Here is a 22,900-nt window from a genome sequence, read left to right on the forward strand (position 1 = left end):
TTTGTATTTATGATTCAACTCGTGCTCGGCGGTGAATCAAAACATCGTGAGGAAATCTGCATGTATCTAATTTCATCGAAATTCTGCGACATGTGCATTCCACCAACCCGCATTGGAACAGCGAGGTGGAATATGTTCCAAACCCTCTCTTTAATGGAAGAGGAGGGCTTATCTCAGCAGTGGGAAATTTACAGGCTGTTACTTTACTATGCAGGATTCCTCACAGTGTTCCTCAGTTCTGAGCTCGAAATGAATTATAAATACAGCTGGTAATTCTGTGGTGGTTGCGTCTGTTTGAATCTGTAACAATCGGTTAAGATGCAAGCGTGATAAAAATATATGAATTATCTTTACAAATATTATAAATGAGAGAGTAACTGTATTTCAATCTAACTGTCTGTTTCTGCTCTGCTCTGCTCTACTTAAATCCTAAGGAATGACTTTTATTTCCTTCACTTAATTTAGGGTAAACTTGGGAATATGTATGCAAGTGTATCAGATTTGAAATTAAATGCGCATATTGACATCCCTTTGCAGACAGACAACGTACGTAAAACTAGTTTTAAATATTTTGGTTTCGTAACAAAAATAAGGTTTTAAAATTACCATAACATTACTTCGAATCAACAGCGATTTGACTAAACTTCAAATATATTATTTCGTAATCTTTAGCAGTGTGTAATATTTTAGTAAAATATTTGCTCATTCTAGGTTTTTGGAAAGCCCCGTTACGAACACCTATTAACACTAAATATTTAACATGCAAATTGTGATATTAAAACCAATATACTCTTAAAGAGTTAATAAGTCTACAAACCCAATAGCTTTTAAAGTTTCGGTGATCAATACGGGCAGACTGACTGACCATATCAATTAAAAATTTATAACAATGCTTTAAAAATTATCATTAATTTGTCGTAATTACATGGCATATAAAAATTATGAGTTTTTAACTTTTGTAATGAATGCCTTATATATACTAAATATATTATAAATATGTTATTTATCAAGTATTACTTAATTGTAATAATTGAATAAATAAAACAATTAACTTTTATGATAGTAAAATTCTTATAGAAGTTTATTTAGGTATCCTAGTTATCCAACACCCGATTCCATCCCAGCGTGACGTCACAGCCAAAACACGGTCGCCGAGCAACGCTATCACAGTTACATAAACCGCTCACGTCAGAACACACACTTTTACATAACCCCAGTCGCCTCTCAGTGGGGGCCGAGATCGCACCCAGTCCGCGTTCGACTCCCGCCCGAACAACACGCGTTTCCTCAAAAAATACAACAAAAAAAAAATGAAAATCGAATAAAAACACAACACACTCACACAAAAAAAACGTTCACCCACAAACAAATAAACAAAATTCGCGTAAAAAGTAAAATGAAAGTGAAATCCTGGGAGCAGTGACCGCATCAACATGTTAAGCGAAAACAGATGGAAAGTGATTATGCTAGCGGCCGCGTCTTTCGTAGCCGCCGAGCCGAGTCGGGCGCTGAGCGTATACCAGAAACCGATGGCCTTCCCTATGTTCATACCCAGGAATTACAGACGCAAGTTCAAATCGAGAGTTATGTTCTTAGACGAAGACGAGAATAATCAACCGTTAGGTCGGGGCGAGATCGACTTGACAGAGAAGGCGCATACAAAAATCAAATTCGATGACACATCTGACTATGAGTTCACCTCCCCAGAGAAGGCTGAAGAACCTTTCAAAGAGGAATATCCATCCGGTAACGAGAGATACTACGATTTGCCGCGACTCCGGCCGTTCGCGTATCCAAAATTCTACCAAGGTAGATTCAGTAGGCCTTACGCTCCCAGTTTTGGTTTCGATCCTTACCAAGTCCCTTACGCTCCACCGCGGACCGGTTTTTATGGACCTAACGTGCCGATCGTTCCCAACGTGGGCTGGAAGGCGCGTAGTCCGCGGGTTGTGTTCCCCTATTCCCCAGACAGTGGTAGCGGTAACTCGGTGCAAACGAACTCCCACGGGGGCGGCGGTTCAAATTTCAATGACAATGTTGTGTTTCGTGATCAAAATTTCGGTAACGAAATTGGTACGGAGGATCAGGGCTTGCAAGACATCAGCAGCGGTACTGACGCTTTCTCGGAGAGAGGTGAGTTGTGTAATTTTTTTGCTATGGGATTGCATTTGGTTTAGATGTTGGCTTTCGAGGAGTCAGCGTGAAAGAGAACGGATCGATCTTAACAAGAAAGTACGTTACATACGTCGTTATTTGTCTTCCGCGATAGTAACACGAGTGAGAGCTTCGTACAAATATGAGTAATATTACTGACGGCGATATTGCGTTAAGTGTGAGTAATATAGAACGAAATTTTACAAACTATATTTGTTAGTCACAATTACGTACAGTCAGAGTAAGAAAACATTCGTCAGTTTACAAATTCATTCCTTTATCAAGTCTTTAACTCTTACTACCTTTTAGATCTAAACATCAAATCATTGTGACGCGATATGTCATTCTCGATCGGTAAAGCAGATTATCGCTCATACTGAGCACACGAAAATAGATCTAAAGGTGACAAAAATTTTCTTACCACGATTGTTCATCATTTGTCAATGAAAGGTATTAAAAATTGGAAACAAAATGTAAAATATACAGATTATAAAATAAATGGTAACTAGACCCAGAATACGATAAAATGGAAACAATTGAAATACTTTTTACTTTAGATAAATTTACTTAATAAAGTCGTAAATATGTATTCTTACCCCGACTGTAACTAGTAACCAATAACATTACACTCAAACTGTTCTGATCAAATATTGTACTACCTATTATCGAGTACGTTAAGTGCATGCTAGTTAAGGGGATGTACGACTGGCTCGACTAGAATGCAAGAATATCCACTAAAAACCAGCAATACACATCCGTTAGAAGGCCTCACGGGATCACTTGCACATGCTTCTAAGATTATACATAAAAGTAAAATAACATCCTGTAAATTTCCCACTGCTAAGATAAGGCCTCCTTTTTCCATTAAAGAGAGGGTTTGGAACATATTCCACCACGCTATTCCAATGCGGGTTAGTGGAATGCACATGTGGCAGAATTTCGATGAAATTAGACACATGCAGGTTTCCTCACGATGTTTTCCTGCACCGCTGAGCACGAGATGAATTATAAACACAAATTAAGCACATATATTTAGTGATGCTTGCCTGAGTTTGAACCAGCAATCATCGGTTAAGATGCACGCGTTCTAATCGCTGGGCCATCTCAGCTTTATATTATATTATACGTACAAAATCAAACTACAAACGAAAAATCAGGCCATTATCATCTAGCACAAATGTATTTAATTGTATCAAGTGATATAATTATCAATTAAAGTATTTATCGCCTTTTCTCTTTTAAATACATTCTATAGATAATTTAAGATAAGATTATCGATGTTAATGCTTAAAGTGTTCTTACGAACAAAGTTACTAACCTCAACTAAGTCATACGTTCAAAAGTGGATAACAAAGGATCTCTTGGTGGTAGGGCTTTGCATCAGTTATTCTACCGCCAAATAACAGTACTCAGTATTGTTGTGTTCCGGTTTGAAGGGTGAGCGAGCCAGTGTAACTACAGCCACAAGGGACATAACATCTTAGTTCCCAAGGTTGGTGGCACATTGACGATGTAAGGAATAGTTAATATTTCTTACAGCGTCATTGTCTAAATAATTTTATCTATATATGTCGAAAACATTCGTTACAAATGACAATTAATTTCGACCCAGTTTTAAATTGTAAAACTATAAAAATAGCCGTTAAAACAATATTACACTGCAATCTTATTTACGAAACACAAAACTGCAATACACGTACAGAAAACATTAAAAAATTATTCACTCTACAAAAGGAGAGTTTCAATTCTATTGTGCACGATCTTTTAAATTAATTTGACAGAACTCATAACTAGTAGTCTTTCTATTGTAACTCCATACATCAGACAGAGATAGCATCATAAAATTCAGTTCTGCTTCAAATTAGTTTAATAAAAACATAGTACAATAGAATTGCCTTTAGTACGTACTGTTTCAATCAAAATCACATATTGTTAACAAATATTTTGTTCCGTTCCATTTTTAAATTGTCTTTGACACTTGTTATTTTTATTTTTACAATCGGATATTCTGACACGTGTGGTGGAAGTTTCAACTTTTGTTTTATATAAAACCTTCTTTAATTAAAATTTATAAAGAGTTCCTTTCAACGGTTCCTTTAGTATTCTCAACTTATTGATCATCCTTACGTTGAATACAGGCACTAGTAAAACTTAGCTCCCAATTTTGGTGCATTAGATCTCCAATGCACCAAAATATATCTATAAGGAATGGTTAATACTTCATACATAACCAATGTACATATATGACCGTTAAAATCACTGGCCTATTTGCCAAACTGACATAAAATTATATGATGAAAATTTTAAAAAAAGAACGCCTCTTTCTTTTTCCATTTCCTTTTATTTGTTTTTTTTTAAAGTACGCTGAAACTTACATTAAGACTAAGTTTTAAAGTACTAGTTACATGAGTATTAAAATTTCGAAATTCCTTTTTCAAATATTTCCCGCCATTCGGAAGTGCGTTCGAGCAAAATCAATCATTGTCGGTTAGAAAAGAAGAAAATGCGTTTGTATAATACTCTTGACAATCCGATGATTGTTAAATACTTTTACCGATATAACTTTTACCGTGCGAACACGTTCCCACACTCGATAACGTTTTGACAATTGAAAATGACAGCTAAATCAATATGGCGGTTTCCTTTTTCGCGGGAAATTGATTCTTCCGTTTGATGAAAGTTACTTGTAAATTTGCGATATATTACTATATTTAATTCGATCAACACATGGTCACATACACAAAATATATATAATGTGGATATATATGTTTAAATAACCATCATACTAATAAGTTATTAAAGTATCCGCACACTATAGATTTGTCAATAGCAAAACTTTTCACGTAAATAAAATAGAAAATATTAAAACTCAGCTATATGCGTTCTACATTACTTTGATACGTCATCATTTTTAAAACAGTTTGTAAACAGTGACACATTTCGCGTGAAACATTTGCCGAGCGAATTTCGACCTTACTTCCAAATAACCAATACGGTAATTAAAATCGCAACCGTTCCCTTCATTTGACTACACGCTACATTTTGTCACGCAAGTATGAAAAATGAGAGTTCATTACATACACACGAAATTGATTCATAATATGTCGTAATAAGGAATATAATCGAGTGTCAGAAATGATAAACAAAATTATTTTTACTGTCGCGAATTGTTTTCCCGTTGTTAAGAGGCTTTTTCTATTCGACGTTTGAAATAAAAATAAATGCGTATATTCATTCTAACGTATAGGAAATGATGTATCGTATTTTTTTTAATCTACATTTTTTTTATAATTCTTTACAATAAAATTATTAATTAAAACAAAAAACATGCAACGTTGATATTTTTAACTGACTAACTATATATATAATAATTAATTATTAAGGGAAGCGATTGAAGAAAAATAATGTGTGATAATGGTAGGGCTTTGTGCAAGCCCGTCTGGGTAGGTACCACTCACTCATCAGCTAGTCTACCGCCAAACAATAGTACTCAGTATTTTTGTATTCCGGTTTGAAGGGCGAGTGAGCCAGTGCAACTACTGGTACAATTGTCTATGGGTAATGGTGACCACTTACCACCAGGTGGCCCATATGCTCGTCCGCCAACCTATACCATACAAAAGTACAAAGCGGCTAGGCTATATATAATAATCATCCTCTTGAAGATTGTTTATTGTTGAAAACCGCATAAAAATCCGTTACGCAGTTTAAAACATCAAAGCGTTCAACCGAAAGTATCTTATACTATGTAGATATAACTATGTTATATATACTTGTAAAAAAATTTGAAATTGGAATACGAAAAGATGTTCCAATGAAACTTCACACAGATTAAAAATAAATAGTTTACAAAAAGCGGCCTTATTTAATATTGATATATCTTCCAGATAACATTGACAGCAGAAAAAAAATACTAGAAACGTAAAGTGTTACAAAGATACGGAAAAATGTTATCTTAATAGTTTCACTTAATTCTTCGTGGTTGTTTACAATTAAATTCTTAGTTTAATGGCTTCTAGTTGAGACAGGGCACTGTTTATTTCGCCAATGTAACTTAAAATGGAGAAGACACGAATGAGATTGATTGGTAAGGTTTAGGAAACAAATACAATTAAATTTTGAAGACTATCATTGTAGTAACAATTTCCTTGTTAATCAAAAACAACACAAACATTATGGGTTAATAATAAGGTACATTAAAAATAATTGTTTCTACTATAAAGTATGTATACTAAAATATATCACGCAATTGGAATCTTCACTACTTGCGGTTATTTACTAGATATATATTTTAAAATCTAGTCAATAGTCTAGAAAAGAGCTGAGATGGCCCAGTGGTTAGAACGCGTGCATCTTAACCGATGATTGCGAGTTCAAACCCAGGCAAGCACCACTATATATATGTGCCTAATTTGTGTTTATAATTCATCTCATGCTCGGCGGTGAATCAAAACATCTTGAGGAAACCTACATATGTCTAATTTCATCGAAATTCTGCCACATGTGCATTCCACCAACCCACATTGGAACAGCTTGGTGGAATATTTTCCAAACCCTCTCCTTAATGGAAGAGGAGGCCTTATCCCAGCAGTGGAAAATTAACAGGCTGTTTTCTTTTTTTTACAATAAAAAATTTAACGTAAAATTAAATATAACAAAAAGGTTTTAATGCCCGAAATTATTTATGTTTTTTTTTTAATTATTCACTTTTAAAAAAGTAGGTCCGAATTATCATGGACTACTTAATACTAAGAGACTACTTACTTTCTAGATTAAATCTTATGCAATGCTTTCCTTGTCAAAAACAGCTGATGTAATCGTGATGTAATCATAGAATTACCCTCATTCTTGTTTTCGTTTAGATGTTTATAAAATATACTTTTAAATTGAATTATACAATATGCATTTAGTATACATATGGAAAGACTAGCTGTACCCGCAACCTTGTACGCGTTTGAATTTAACAAAAAAAAATTATTGAAACCTTAGTTACCCCTTATTATAACTGCCAGTGAAAATCCCGGCAAAATCGATGCAGCCGTTCCAGAGATTAGCTGGAACAAACAGTCAGACAGACAGACATACAAATATTTGGTATATACACATTGCGTAAAAATTTTAATATTACAAACAGACACTCCAATTTTATTATATGTATAGATGTAATTTTCATTTGAATTTTCCCGCGCATCAAACGTCATCGAACGCGGTGACATGACAAATGATTATTTTGAGTTATGAAAAAGATAAACTAAAGTGAGTTCAAGCTTGAGTTTGAGTTCGCAAAGCATTCCTGCGCCTGATCTCTTTAGCGTACTGTACGAGTGCGAAGAGAAAGAATGTATCTATATTTCTGCCTAAACTTATGCATCGTAATATATCGTAAGTATTTGATGCCTTGATAGGCTGTTTTAGTTGAAATCATTTAAAACATCAACATTAAATTACCTTGAAATGCCAATGATTAAGCCATATGAAAAATGTAAACATATCAAACAACTATATGTATCATATTTCGAAGCCTCAATAGCGCAATGGGCCATCTAGCGATATATAAATAATTGTACAAACATAAAAAAATGTACATCGATATATGTGTAATTTGTAGAAAATAAGTTGTCTGTGATTTGGTGAGTATTATTTAAATAAAACTCCGTGTAAAATCGTCTTAGTAGATTGCGTAATTATACATACCCAGCTTAATTGTTTTTCATATCTCTTAAAGTGAATTAAGACTATGTCATTTAGATAACTAGCCTTATTATAATTAACATATAATACATAATTATATTTAAATTTATTTTAAGAGACGCGTAGAAAATGCTAGACGTTATAGATATTTATGTACGAAGACGCTTTTCGCTAAAAAAAAAAGAAAAAATATATATTTTAATGTCATAATACCACTTCATTGTCAGTCCGTCTGCTTGTAAGTCAGGACCCCTTTTCTCGGGAATGTGTTAAGGTATAAAGTTTGAATGGAGTGGAGTCATATGCCTACTGGGTTATATATATACCATTAGATTAGATTAGATTGTAATCTATCTCGAAAATTTGTAAACCGTAATATTGTGAACGGTGATTTAACAAACTAACTTAAAACTCAAAAAAAAGTTTCACGCCATACAACAACAACAACCTGTAAATTCCCACTGCTGGGCTAAAGGCATCCTCTCCCTTTGAGGAGAAGGTTTTGGAACATATTCCACCACGCTGTTCCAATGCGGGTTGTTGGAATATACATGTGGCAGACTTTCTAAGAAATTTGTCACATGCAATTTCCTCGCGATGTTTTCCTTCACTGCTAAGCACGAGATGAATTATAAAGACAAATTAAGCACATGAATCAGCGGTGCTTGCGTGGTTTGAACCTGCAACCATCGGTTAAGATGCACGCGTTCTAACCACTGGGCCATCTCAGCTCAAGTCAAACATCAAAAATTTCGATAGTGTATGTTATTTCGATTAGGTTAGTTTAGTTTTTATAAGTCAGCTTCAGTTAGCTTCGGTAGATTATAAACTACCGAAAAAATATGCGTTACATTGTAAACAGTAGGTTATGGTTCACAATATTTGGACAGTTTACAATCTCGAGATAGATTATAATCTAACGGTATTCGCAATTTTATGGTCACACATACACATATATAGTACGACACAAATTAGATGTAGCATCGGCAAAATTCGTAAAACCGATCACATCAGACTTGAGGACGCTAGTATTTATTTCTGATGTGAATAAGATCTTTACACTACACGTAATTGATTTTGATCTTAACCGAAACAGCTTTCGAGTTGTCACCGAAGCTTCAAATAATTTGAGTTACGCACAAACACTTTCGTGTATCACAATTGTTTATTCTCATGCCGTATCTTGTTTTTTACTCGGCCATCAGTGAAACTTCCATTTTCACCGTTCTTCCCACGATCTTGAGGTGTAGAAAATGTATTGTTCAACTTTTTATATATAAATATTGGTTCAAGATTGTTATTTTTTTTTTAATATAATCTTCCGCTTACTGACTCTTGTGCATTCATAGTTTCCTGGTACTATGTACTACATTAGTTTTAATATAATAATAACCAACTGAGCCCGTGATTTTGTGTGCGTTTCAATTTAACAAAAAGTTATTAAAATAAAAAGTAAAATAACATCTATAAATATAAATATTGGACAACATCACATACATTACTCTGTTCTCAATGTAAGTAGCTAAAGCACTTGCGTTATGAACAATCAGAAGTAACGACGGTATCACAAACACCCAGACCTGACATATAGAAAAGCAATAATATTTTACTTCTTGGACTCGGTCGGGAATCGAACCCGGGACCTCAGAGTGACGTACCCCTGTAAACCGGTGTATACACCGACCACGGAGGTTGTTAATCTACATTAAATATCCTACTGCTGCAGCCCTGGTATCCCATCGCAAGTTTAAGACTTTATTCCACGCCACTCCTAAGCGGTTTAGTGGATGTACTTACATAATGTTGATGACAGCAAAGCACAAGATTAATTAAACAAAATATAAGTTCCTGATTAAATGCTGTTTACCCGTATTTGATCCCACTGTTTTGGGTTAGGTTAGTTTTTTAATCGTAAGTAATTTATAAGCTTAAATGTGACCAAATTCTGCCCTATCTTGATTTCTTCCAAGCAACATTTCTTCTTTTTTTATTTGATTATATTTTTATTTCTTTTTTTTATTTCTTTTAAAAGTTTGTTTATTCTTTAGTTGCTTATATAACACATTATGTTATGGAAGAGTGGGTCCCTCTGACACGAGTATAAAACATGCTAGAGAGACCCAACCTTAAATATGCTATGTAAACTGTGGTAACGAATAAATAAAAAAAAAAACATGTGAAACATTTTTTTATTATTATATTAAAAAACGTCTATTTACTATTGATGTAAAAGCATTAAAGAATAATCTTCTAAGATCAAGAATCTTGTTCCAGTTTATGCACTACTCTAATTGGTGGTAGGACTTTGAATAAGCCTCTGTAGGTACCACTCACTCAACGGATATTCTGCCGCTTATCATCAATCAGTATTGTTGTGTTCCGGTTTAAGAATCAGTGTACCAGTATAACTATATGTTCAAGAGAGATAACATCTTAGTTCCCAGGGTTGTTAGTACATTAGTGATACAAGTAATAGGTAAAATGTTTATATTTATAGGTAAGCATCAGATAGCCCATTTACCATTCGCCTACAATATTAATATTACAACTGGCAACATTACGCAAACAAAAAAATCACCGCGAAAACCTACTTTGTCTGTGTTGTTAAATATAAAAATGTGGACATATTAGGCTGGCGCTAAAATTCACAAAAGCCAATAGCGACGAGTAACTTCCGAATACAACCTGTTTCCGAGCACAAAAGTTTGTTACACAACACGGATTCCGTGACATTTCAATATGCGCCTGCGCAATAGGTTATGTAACATTACAATTAAGAACGTATTAATTTGCTAGCTGACCTCTTGACATAACTTGACTTTTCCGTACTTCAACTTTCTTGTTATCGTGATAAGTCGTCTTTTTCTTAAATTCGTTATATTTAACGTTATTTATAACGACTATTTTTGTTTTTTTTAATTGTGGTTCTTTGGCGCGTTAAGGTTTTTTAAGTCGTTATTTTTAACGTTATTGTAACGTTTCTTTTTGGGGTAACATTTCTTTAGCGCGTTAAGTTGCTCGATAAATTTCCAATTAAGTTTTGTGTAGCTCGAAAGAGTATTGAATTTGTACGATTTCTAAGTGGTCACCTCTACCTATAAAAATTGATACGATAAGAAGCAATAATCATTCCACCAACCAACCAATCTTGAGAGACAAGATATTATATTTCTTGAGCCTGATACTGACTCACACTCACCTTTCCACAAACCGGAACAGGACATAAGAAAATTACTAATATGACGATATGTACCTACCTATGTGATAGAATTGCATATAAGAAGTTATCAAATCAAATTTCATTCAATATATAATACAGAAAAACTAAATTTCAACTTAATTTGTTTACTGTCTGTTAACAAACACAACATAAGGCAAATAAGGAAATAGAATTATATTATGCAAAATAATGCAAATAACTCTCGATATTCCACACCGAACGCATTACCGACTAATTAATGAATTATCTAACAATAATAATTGGTAACTGTTTTTCCAGCTGATTAAATTTGAAATTGGAATGGTTTAAATTTCGAATCAATTGAATAAGATATTGAAAACCGTTGCTGAAAATTTATAATCTTTTTGTCGCAAATATAACGGTATAGTACGATCCAACTTAAAGTAAAGTAACAGCCTGTAAATTTCCCACTGCTGGGCTAATGGCCTCCTCTCCCATTAAGGAGAGGGTTTGGAATATATTCCACCACGCTGTTCCAATGCGGGTTGGTAGGATGCACATGTGGCAGAATTTCGATGAAATTAGACACATTTTTCCTCACGATGTTTTCCTTCATCGCTGAGCACGAAATGAATTATAAACACAAATTAAGCACATATATATAGTAATGCTTGCCTGGGTTTGAACCCGAAATCATCGGTTAAGATGCACGTGTTCTAACCACTGGGCCATCTCGGCTCAACTTATCAATATTTATTTCTTGTGTGAATATGATCTTTACACAAACGTAATAACTTGTAATATCATATGACCTAATATATTCGTCGATTTGACACGTCGATTTACATGCACTTGCTGTCTCGGGTTGAACTGACGCGAGAATCTATAGCGACGAATAGCGTCAAATGACGCGATAACGAGATATTCGGTTGTATCAATCGGCAATAATTGGTTTTATTGAATTTGCCGATGCTACGTCTGAGTTGTGTCGTACTATTATTATCTAACAATAATAATTATTATTTGTTTTTCCAACTGATTAAATTTAAAATTGGAATATTTTAAATTTCGAATCGTTTTAACAAGACATACAAATCCGTTGCCGAAAATTTATAACGTGGGAATGGTTTCGTCGTAAATATAACGGTAAGCATTTCGTGACGCAAGTATTAAAATTTATAACAACATTATATTAAATCTTTTCCCGTAGCGATAGTGCAGCGCTACGGCGATGCATCTGGGCGTGTAAAGGGGAAGCTCTGCCATCATTACATAGTATAAAACAAAGTCGCTTACCACTTTCTGTCTCTATGTATGCTTAAAATTATATAATAAATTTGGATGCAGTTTATTTTTATATATAGATTGATTCGAGAGGAAGGTTTATATGTAATATGTGTTCTATACCTGTCGACTTCCAGGCATCCTGCCTTTCAGGCATTAATTAACATGAGTTTGTATTTTTTAATGTTGAAAAAGAGTAACTACTGAGTTTTTTGCCGGTTCTTCTCGGTAGAATCTACTTTCCGAACCGGTGGTAGCTTCACTTAATTGTTAAATGACAATTCAAAAGTGCTTGTAAAAGCCCACTTGAATAAAGTTTATTTTGATTTTGATTATTTATGAATTCAATTATGAAGGCTTATTTTTTAATAATAATTTTATTTATTGTAATTGAACGACATATCTCAGACGCTGTTTATTTGCTTAGTTGTATCTCTTATTTAATATAGAATATATTGCAAACGCAACTTCCTTCCAATCAGCTGTCCAATGACACCTCTTTTTGTATGTGTGTGTATGTGTGTGTGTGTGTGTTGAGTACTCGGGATGTAATGATTTTATAGTAAATAAATATCTGATGATATTTCATCCGGGCCAAGTTAGAACGAACTACTGCTATAAATATATATAAATTACTGTCTCTTTGGTGGCCTCACGCGTTCCAATCTTTCACGCTACAGTCAAGGCTTCTAATAATTGATTATTGATGGTATTACGACAGCAAAACTTTACGATACTAGAAAATCTTTACTAGAGCTCTTAAAATAAATGAACATATTAATAAGTGAAAAAATGACTGCCTCTTAACAAATTTCACTGTCACGCGCGTTGGCATGTGACAGTACAAACAAACATATAGTTATCTCTTTCACACATCGAATTCCTGTATACATTTTTCTTTCCCTCTTTAATGTCATTGACATTCGTTGAGCAATTTTATTCTGAAGTCGATTATACGAGTTTTTCCTGACTGTGTACACATTTCGTTTCCTGGACTTTAAAATAGATTTCACAATTTCGTTTAATTTAATAGAAAATTCTTTAGTTTCGATCGAATGAGGAAAAAAGTTAAACAAAAATTCGAAGTGATTTTTGATTAATATATCTTTCGCAAAAACCTTGTTGTCTTAAACTAAACGTCAAACGACAGTACTAACCATCAGATGGTGATGGTTAGGGGTCATATACATTGACACTTTTGGAAATATTAATCAAATCTTACTTGGTGGTAGGGCTTTGTGCAAGCCCGTCGGGTAGGTACCACCCACTCATCAGTTATTCTACCGCCAAATAACAGTACTCAGTATTGTTGTGTTCCGGTTTGAAGGGTGAGTGAGCCAGTGTAACTACAGACACAAGGGACATAACATCTTAGTTCCCAAGCTTGGTGGCACATTGACGTTGTAAGGAATAGTTAATATTTCTTACAGCTTCATTGTCTATGGGTGATGGTGACCACTTACTATCAGGTGGCCCATTTGCTCGTCCGCCAACCTATAACATAAAAAAAGAAAAAAAATTAACACCAATGTACCACCAACCTTGGGATCTAAGATGTTATGTCCCTTGTGTACAAACCAGAACAGAACAATACTAAGTATTGTTCTCAGGCGATAGATTATATGAGAACGGTACTCGTACCTTAAGTAAAGTAACAGCCTGTAAATTTCCCACTACTAAGGTCCCTCTCCCATTAAGGAGAGGGTTTGGAACATATTCCACAACGCTGATCCAATGCGGGTTGGTGAAATGCACATGTGGCAGAATTTCGATGAAATTAGACACATTTTGCCTCACGCTGTTTTCCTTCATCAACAACAACAACAACAACAGCCTGTAAATCCCACTGCTGGGCTAAAGGCCTCCTCTCCCTTTGAGGAGAAGGTTTGGAACATATTCCACCACGCTGTCCCAATGCGGGTTGGTGGAATGCACATGTGGCAGAATTTCTATGAAATTTGTCACATGCAGGTTTCCTCACGATGTTTTCCTTCACCGCTGAACACGAGATGAATTATAAAGACAAATAAAGCACATGAATATTAAGGTTTGAACCCGCAACCTTCGGTTAAGATACGCGTTCAAACCACTGGGCCATCTCAGCTCATGCCTACCAAGCATTAATCCCTACCACTAGAGAAAGTTCTAATCCTAACTAGTATTATCATTGTTATATTTAGGGGCAAACGTATGGCGTAATCTGACAAGATAACCATGTTGATTATAAAGCAATTTGTGTGAAATATCAGAAACAATACAATTGGGGTACATGTAACAAAATTCAAGTTTAAAAGATAATTTGTGTAGTTTGAGCTTGCAATCACCGTAGAGAAGTTAGTACCCTTAATCTATAGATGTACATATAATAAAATTGGAGTGTCTGTTTGTAACCTCAAAATAACCGCTTTTTACTAAATGCACCTTCTTAGTATGTATACACAAAAAAAACATTTTTTACAATTTTTGTCCTACTGTCTGTTTGCTCCGGCTAATCTGGAATGGCTGGACTGATTTTGATGGTACTATCTTCAAAAGATAGCTGATTTGATGAGCACTAACTAAAGCTACAACCATAATGTTTTTTGTTAAATTCAAACGCGGACGAGGTCGTGAGCACATTTATTGTATTAAGTAACAATCTCTAAGCACTGTATTGGGTGATTAGAAAAACAATTACATTAATTGTCACTTTAAAATTCTAATTGACCCGGCATTAGGATCACTGTCTGCTCCGGTTACGAGCGATAGAAAGACCCATTAAAACCACCAACGACAAACTTTTACGATCTACAATGACTGCCTTATTTCTCATAAATAATGCAGATAAAGCCATGTCTTTTTAAGTGTAGTTTACTGGTTTAATAATTAATTAAATCAATAAAATGTCAATCCGAATCATTTGATTTTCCATTATTATTTTATTACATTACATAGTATAAAACCAAGTCGCTTACCGCTGTCTATCCCCTATGTAGCGTACATAGATTAATATATAAGATTTCGAAGCGATCACCCCCGGCTTCGCAAATTTGCATTGTTATTAGTAAATATACTGCAAAATTTCTTACAATATTCACAACTTTCAGACATTCACTATATTGTACATGTAATATACATTACTTTTCCCTTGAATCAATCTATCAATAAAAAAAACTGCATCAAAATCCGTTAAGTAATTTAAAAGTTCTAAGCGAAAACGAAAAGCGACTTCGTTTTGTACTACGTAGAAAAAATGGGAAGTGTACTTCAGGAAATATTAAGATATATAACTCTACATAATTATTAATATGTTAGTTTGATTGGTTTTTCGTTATGAGCAATAATAAGTAATAAAAACTGCTTCAAAATCTGTAAGCATAGATATAGATAAGTTTTTTTTTTATTTTAAAACTGTTTATAGAACACTTAATATAAAAAGGTCTTAACGAACAATTCCACAGTGTGTTTTCACTTTACACGCGTTGATTTGCCTTACGTCCCTCTGTGTCTAACACTGTTATTTAGCTATGCTAAACAACTGATGACAAAGTCGATAATATTTTACAATACAATACAACAGAATAATTGTATAACATTACGCGATCGCTACGTGAAAGTGAATCGTACCGTCAGCAGAAAAATGTATCGTTATAAATTATATGTAGTTTAAAATTGTTATTCGATTGCTGTTTTATAAGAGCATATTGATTTATTATTTAATTTTGTTTTATAATTTTAAAGTTTTTTTTTTATTCTGACGCAATAACAAAAATAACTATATGAAAAAAACAGACAGAACAGTTACATTACCTATTTTTCCGGTCTTTATCGGCTCGTTTTTTTTTTTAATTTTTTTCTTGGTATTCTTTATGTGGTCTTTAAATAAAAGTAATACTTTACTACTGTAATACATTAATATATATATATATATATATATATATATAAATATATATATATAAATATATATATATATATATATATATATAAATATATATATATATATATATATATATATATATATATATATATATATATTTAAATCGCCCAAGACTTGTTGCGTCTTTTCAAAATCGAACCCTATGGCGTCCACCATTTGCAATGACTTTTTAATTGTTATTCGAACGAATATAGTTACATTGCTGTCATGTGATTTCTATTGTCGACGAGAAATTTTGTTTAGGTACGAAAATTAGATATTCAATTTGAAATAATTCTTGCTGGTTTTTTGCGTCCGTTCTTGATGGAAATCATGTGACACATTGTATATTTTTGTATTCGTGCCATGCATTTAATCGTTTTTCCTACATCCATCTAATTGTATGGGTATATTGATACCGTATATTGTACTGTATTAATTCCATGCATTCTGCTAATTAAATGACTCCTTACTATATTTGAGATTTTATCGGTACCGTATATCATAATTATGTAAAGACAAGTATGATTTTATTATGTTCGTACGCTCATAACGTACGTTGATGATTTGCACATCAAATGAAAGCAATTTTTTTTCTGTATATCATACGATATACGGTTGCCTAATAAAAAACAGGTCAATAATTTTTTTTTACGAAAAACCAATAATATTAATTTAATTAAAAACACTTGCGGCCACATTTTGTTAGGCAACCTAGTAAATACATATTCTCCTTATCATAAATATGCGTAAAAAATTGAGTTTAGGAAATATTCGATGAGTACATTGATTTTGAAGCGGAATTTCACTAAATTTGATTAGGTAGGGAAGGGTATTCGGGTGGGGGGCGGTAGTGGGAACCTACAGCTGGGTCGCAAGTCCCAGGCTTCTTGATTATTTCGAATACCTTTCTCTACAACGCAATTTGCACGGCACACACACGGCGAATCCTTGGACTGCTAAGATGTTTCGCATATCGATAAATACACAGGTATATAATAGATCCCAATAAATTCATTGCGTGACGTGGTCTCTGTCTACCCCAATGGGGGACAGGAGTGACAACATGTATTTATGTATGAATAGAGAGTCATCTCTTTTTATGAAGTCGATTAAAATAAAATACTTATTTATATAACTTGGAGTACATAACAGACATTAAAAAAAAGTTATCCCTATATTATATACATTAATTAAATCTTAAATTTCAATAAGCTAAGTCCACTAGGCTAATTAAAGAATATTTAGGATATGATATTTAGGTTTATGCGGGAGCATTTTATTTATGTGCACTGATTTCTTCTGAATTTAAGTATGAACATAAAATAAAACAATTGTTTCGATAGTAAGTATTTTTAAGTTTTATTGTTTACAACTCAAAAAGGTACAATAATAAACCCATAGTCATAATAATCAAAGTGTCGGACAAATCAAATATACAGAAATCAGAACATAAAAGTAATTTAAAAAATTAACAATTTTAAGAACGACTAGTTCAGAGGCTGATTTATTAACGAAACTATAAAAAATAAAATAAATCAGTCCAAAAATAAAAAAAAGTACTAATACTGTTATTGAGGTAGGTTCATGTCAATAAATATTAAACATAATTATTAACTAACAAGTCAGTCATTACTTAAATGACAATATATATTCAAATCACTTTGGAAACAAACAAAAATAATAAAAATAAAATATAATAAAAACTAAAACGTTACAATATATTTGGTGAGATTATGCTTTACTTAAATCAGTCCCAAGCTACTATTTCTTAGCGTAAATGTTTTGTATAAATACTTTTATTTTGAGCCAATCTTTATTATGCAGAAGGTCTCGGTGCTTTTCTTTAAGAGCCTCACATTCATGTCTTTTAGGTGGTTGTTTGATTTTTATATGATGTTTAAAAAATGCAGAGCACACTTTTTTTTGTTCTGCAGTCCATGGTATTAGGGTTCTCTTTTTGCCTTTCTTGACGTGATGATCAGACTCCAAGGTATTTGTTTTAAGGCTAGATGGTCCTGGCTGTAGTCGTAGTGTAGGTGTAGGCGATAGTCGTGACGTATTTCCGTCTGTTCTATCTTGCGCTCGTCCAGGTGACTCGACATCATAATCTAAAATTACGTCATTTTCTGTCATCCCTTCATCTAATTGTTCATCTAAATCAAGTTCAATCTCATCCAGGGCTTTGCCTCTGAAAGCGTCTGCTTTCCCATCTTCCATAAGAATGAGTAGTTTAGATATCTTGGCAGTTTGGTAAACATCATCCGGTAGCCGATATGATTTTTTGTGTACATCATTTGTATGGCCCATAAATGTAGCTAACTGTTCCATGTCATTTTCAGACATACTGAATATTTGTGATAACGTGGCTAAATGTTTCCTAAGCCTTGTTGATGAAATTGATTTCGGATTTTTTGCTCCAGATAGCCTCGCATGCCTTTCTAGTACTTTGTAACCATATATTGTATTTTCAAAACCTGGATTACCAAATAAAAAACGATTTGATGCTGACACAAATCTGTCTCTGATCGAGAGCAATAATTTTATATCCTCTTGAACCTCCTTATTAAATAAAACTGGAACCCCACGCCCACGCTTGCCCCTAATAACAACTCTTTTAAACTTCTGTACCAAGATCCTTTCCGATACAGTAAGAGCCCGGTCAAATTCTTCGTATTTATCAGCAGCATTATTACCAGATTCTAAATAATCGTGAACTTTGATTCTCTGAAGCTCTCCAGGTCTGCGTCTGTTCAGTAACAAAACCCTACAATATACAGTCTCTAATAGCTGAATATAAGTCGCAACATTAAATAAACCTTCTTTGATTTTTTTCGCAGCTTCTTCTGATTTTTTGCCGAGATATTCTTTTAGGATTTTTAAGTCATTAGCTAACGGGACTATAGTTACTTTATTCCACTTATTTGTGTTAAGATCAGATGCTGCTTGGCTAGATATATCAAATTTCCAATTAGAGTCAATGATTTGAATTAAAGTTTTTAGGTCTGCCTCTATTTCTGCCGTGTTTGTCTCCATGTAAGGTCCTTGTTTTTTTAATGCAAATAAAATGGCTATATTACAGCATTGTTTTATACTTGTAGAAATGTTCATAGCAAATGTAGGTGATTCAAATCTATCTTTTTCAGAGTCATATTTTCCCACTATTTTTGTCGCTGCCACAATGGTGTCGTAGTGTATCGGTCTAAGTGCGTCAAATAAATCTTTTATGGAAGGATTAATCTTTTTCATTTCTTGCAATAATTTCGCTAATTCCCTCATTTTTCGAGAGATTACGTTAACAAAATGTTTTTCCCTGTGGGTTTTCATGTACTGGGATCCAAAAGAACATATTAGGACATCTGATTTGGCAACAAATGATGTTTTATCGGCTCTCATTCGCAGAAATACAGTATCCTTAAGTTTAGCATCTATTTTTAAATGTCTTAATAATAGGTTTTGGGCTTCAGATTGAATATTTGCAGTAGTTTTATTCGAATTTTGTGTGCACTTTTTCTTATGTTTCCACAAAAGTTTCTTTGAGTAGAAACCCAGACAGTTTGTACAGGGCAAATAATCTGTAAATTTTTGCTTTCGCATGGGTTTAGTAATTTCTACTGAATTTTGAATAAAATTTCCTTTTTTTCGTAGTGCCATGATAAGGTTTTTTCTTTCTTGACTTTTTTTGGGCACCGATAAAATTTTTTGGACTTCAGGTTCATAAACATGATGTCTAGTTAAATGTCTGGCAAAATTTAAAACAAAACATTCACAAAAAAAACAGTAGTCTTTACCTCGGATAACACGGGTGCATTTAGGTGGTTTCTTTGTTATTATAACATCATCATCATTGTTTGTAAGCTCATCTTCTTGGATATAGTTGCTAATGCTAACAGTTGCGTTGTCTCCCGAAACAACTGAATTAGTTTTATCTGTCGATGTCGGTTTTAATAATCTACTATCCACAGTAAGAGCTACGCCAGGTGAGTTACTAATGTCACTTAAAATACTATCACTACAGATTACCGAGTTTTCCTCATTTAAAGGCTGCTCAATGTTTTTGTTATATAGGGGCTTGAGTTTTAATAATGAGTAGTTCTTCTGATGAAACTTTTCTGGTAAATGAGGTGTATTGTCAAATGAGCAAGCTCGATCCAAAATCTTGTCATCGTATAAGTAAGATTCATCAGATGAAGCCTGCAAAAATGAAATTATCATAAAGATTTATGTTTTTAATTTATTAAGTTTTTACAATATGACTAACAACAATATGAAATTTCTTAACTATAAATTGTAGGTTATTTAAACTTCTACTAACATCTTGTGCAGGCGGTGTATAATTGGAATCATTGTCAGAAAAATCAGGACTTGAAACAGATATTTGTTCCTGGAAAGAACACACGGTCGTTAAATAAGACGTAAGCATGAAACGGTTACGGTTATTAAAAAAAATTAAAATTCATTTAGATTTATGTAGGTACAAACCTCATTGAACAACGTTGAATCAAATAAATCAAGTGAATTTTCTTTATTTCCTCCTAAAAGAAAAACAATAAATTCAGTTAAATAAATCATACGTATCTGTGTAAAGACTACTCAAGATATTTTTAAAACTTAATAGTAAACAGTTAAAATAATGTTTATATCAACATCCAATTGCTTGAAATCATACAGGTGTCCCGAAACCCAACGTCAAGTGGTCACTGGGTGACGAGTTAGACTGTAACTGATCTGAAAAAAAAAATTAAATTTTTTGTCTCTTCTTGGTTGATTTTGATGAAAATCAATACCCGTGATGTTAATAAAAATAAAAAATATTAAAATATTGTATTGTAAGTACCAAGTGTCGTACCACCACAAATTCTTGATTAGCTGGGTTAATTTATTTAATAACTTACCTACAGTACTTTATTACATTTTTTTGCGAAAATAAATCTCAAATTTAGCATAGTACATATACTGTTTTTGGTAAGATTTTATGAAACTATTTTTTTTCTATCACTTCATACTCTTTATTTTGTGAATGCAGTATATAAAAAAACAAATTAAAATCTAGTGTCAATCACAGTGACTAAAAACCTTGTCAAGGGTGTCGATTTTAATTTTCAAAAATATTTGTATTATGAATGAACAAAATCACCAAGTCAAGACTTTTTAAAATTTTCTTATAACACTGTACAGCCTAGCCCATCACATGGAAACCACTTGACGTTGAGGTTCGAGACACTTGTATAGACTATTTTACTTCTCATTGCCGTGGTTTTCTAATGGCGAAAGAATTATTTGAATTGGTTCAGTAGTCTCGTAAGTTAAATAGTTTTAAACAATCGATTAAATATTTCGTCACTACAATATTAGTAAGTAGGTTTAGATATTTAAATACATAGTCCCAATTCGCGGTCTAAAGTTAGTCACTGATGGGCTCTTGTTTAAAATGTACAATAGGTACTTATCAACGTAAATTATATACGTAGGTATGTAGGGAGGGACATAGTTGATATAATCCATCCAAAATACTTTTAGACAGGTAAGTACCTATGAAACAGTTCAACAACAAACAGGACACTCCTCGTCAGGATAATGATCGTAAATTGCATATTCACAAATGCTGCACCAGAAAAATGAAGATTTATAGAGCGATTTTATGTTCTTTCGTTTCATAGGTAGAACAAAATGATTTGTAATAATATTGATATTATTCTTGATCGCCGCACCACACTTAAAACATTTTTTTTGTATTACAAAATGGGTCGACGGCCAAAGCCATTTTAAATTGTCTTTAAAATAGGTTTTAAAATCACTTCTTTTAAAAAAACGATCTAAATCAATCACCACGACCATGATGAACTACCACACCACCACAGAATGCAACGTCGCGTCGTGTTTATTTACGCGCGCGCGTTAACCTACTGCCTACAAAGAACATTCATCATTATTGTGAACTTGTATTATAATCAAATACCGTCCTCTTTATGTACAAAACAAATTAAAACTATTATACAGAATTAATACTATTCATTATAGATAATAACGATAATTTATATTTACAAACTAAGTACCTATAACTTAAAACTTAGGTACTAGGTACTTACCTAATCATTATTTTTAATATACTTAATGGAATACTTACTTGCTAATGCGAGTATCCTGGCACTTCTTTTCATAGTGCCTGTTATTTTACTTCAACTATGCAATATTTATACCATAAGCGTTATTACGTCCGCGCTGGCCGGCAGAAATATAAACAAAAACATGCCGCTTGCATGTCGCGTTCGAACACCGCCCCCTCACCTCTGTGACACCCCCCGTCTCCTCCGGGCGATGTCGTTTTGTGTGACGCAATAAAATCACACATTAGAATTGATAAAAACTTTAAATATATACAGAAGCCACATTATCGGCGTGCTATACGAAAACAAAATATCGAATATACGCCACTGATATACGACGCAAAGGAGCGCCCTCCAAAATTCGCGCGCCAAACAGCGGAACTAAGTAATACGCCGAAAGGCACTCCAGTGACGAAACAACGTCCATGCCAATATTTCACCCAGCCATTGTACTAACCTTTGCACTACTTCTGGCTGAATTTGAGAGATGGTCAATCTTGCGTCCGTATATAGGATGCAAAAAGTCAGTCGGACGCAACATCATCGGTAAAAACCGCCATGTAGGACGTAATATCAACTCCGGGGTGA

At 33.6% G+C, this 22,900-nt stretch overlaps 2 protein-coding genes across 3 annotated transcripts in view; one reads left to right on the forward strand and one right to left on the reverse strand.

The window, feature by feature from the left end:
• The first annotated feature begins 1,207 nt into the window (after positions 1-1,207).
• The window catches only part of LOC124541205 (coagulation factor VII), a 60,848-nt gene continuing 39,155 nt past the window's right edge, over positions 1,208-22,900 (forward strand). For both annotated transcript variants that reach the window (XM_047119074.1, XM_047119075.1), the window contains exon 1: positions 1,208-2,133. In XM_047119074.1, coding sequence (XP_046975030.1) covers positions 1,434-2,133 — 700 coding nt within the window. In that variant the 5' untranslated portion in view covers positions 1,208-1,433. The remainder of the gene's footprint in view (positions 2,134-22,900) is intronic.
• On the reverse strand, positions 17,626-20,651 carry LOC124541204. Its single transcript, XM_047119073.1, has 2 exons — positions 20,521-20,651; positions 17,626-20,399 (listed from the first exon to the last, which is right to left on the reverse strand). Exons 1-2 carry the CDS (start codon positions 20,626-20,628, stop codon positions 17,970-17,972), a joined length of 2,538 nt encoding a protein of 845 aa, XP_046975029.1. The 5' UTR covers positions 20,629-20,651; the 3' UTR covers positions 17,626-17,969.

Source organism: Vanessa cardui, chromosome 27, assembly GCF_905220365.1.
Source record: "Vanessa cardui chromosome 27, ilVanCard2.1, whole genome shotgun sequence".
Lineage (NCBI taxonomy): Eukaryota > Metazoa > Arthropoda > Insecta > Lepidoptera > Nymphalidae > Vanessa > Vanessa cardui.

What these genes read in the sequence shown, in the direction of transcription:
- LOC124541204 (XM_047119073.1), bottom strand. Translation starts at nt 20,628, where the DNA reads ATGCTTACGTCTTATTTAACGACCGTGTGTTCTTTCCAGGAACAAATA. An exon ending in ATACACCGCCTGCACAAGAT is followed by an intron (nt 20,400 to 20,520) that starts GTTAGTAGAAGT and finishes TCATTTTTGCAG; the next exon opens with GCTTCATCTGATGAATCTTA.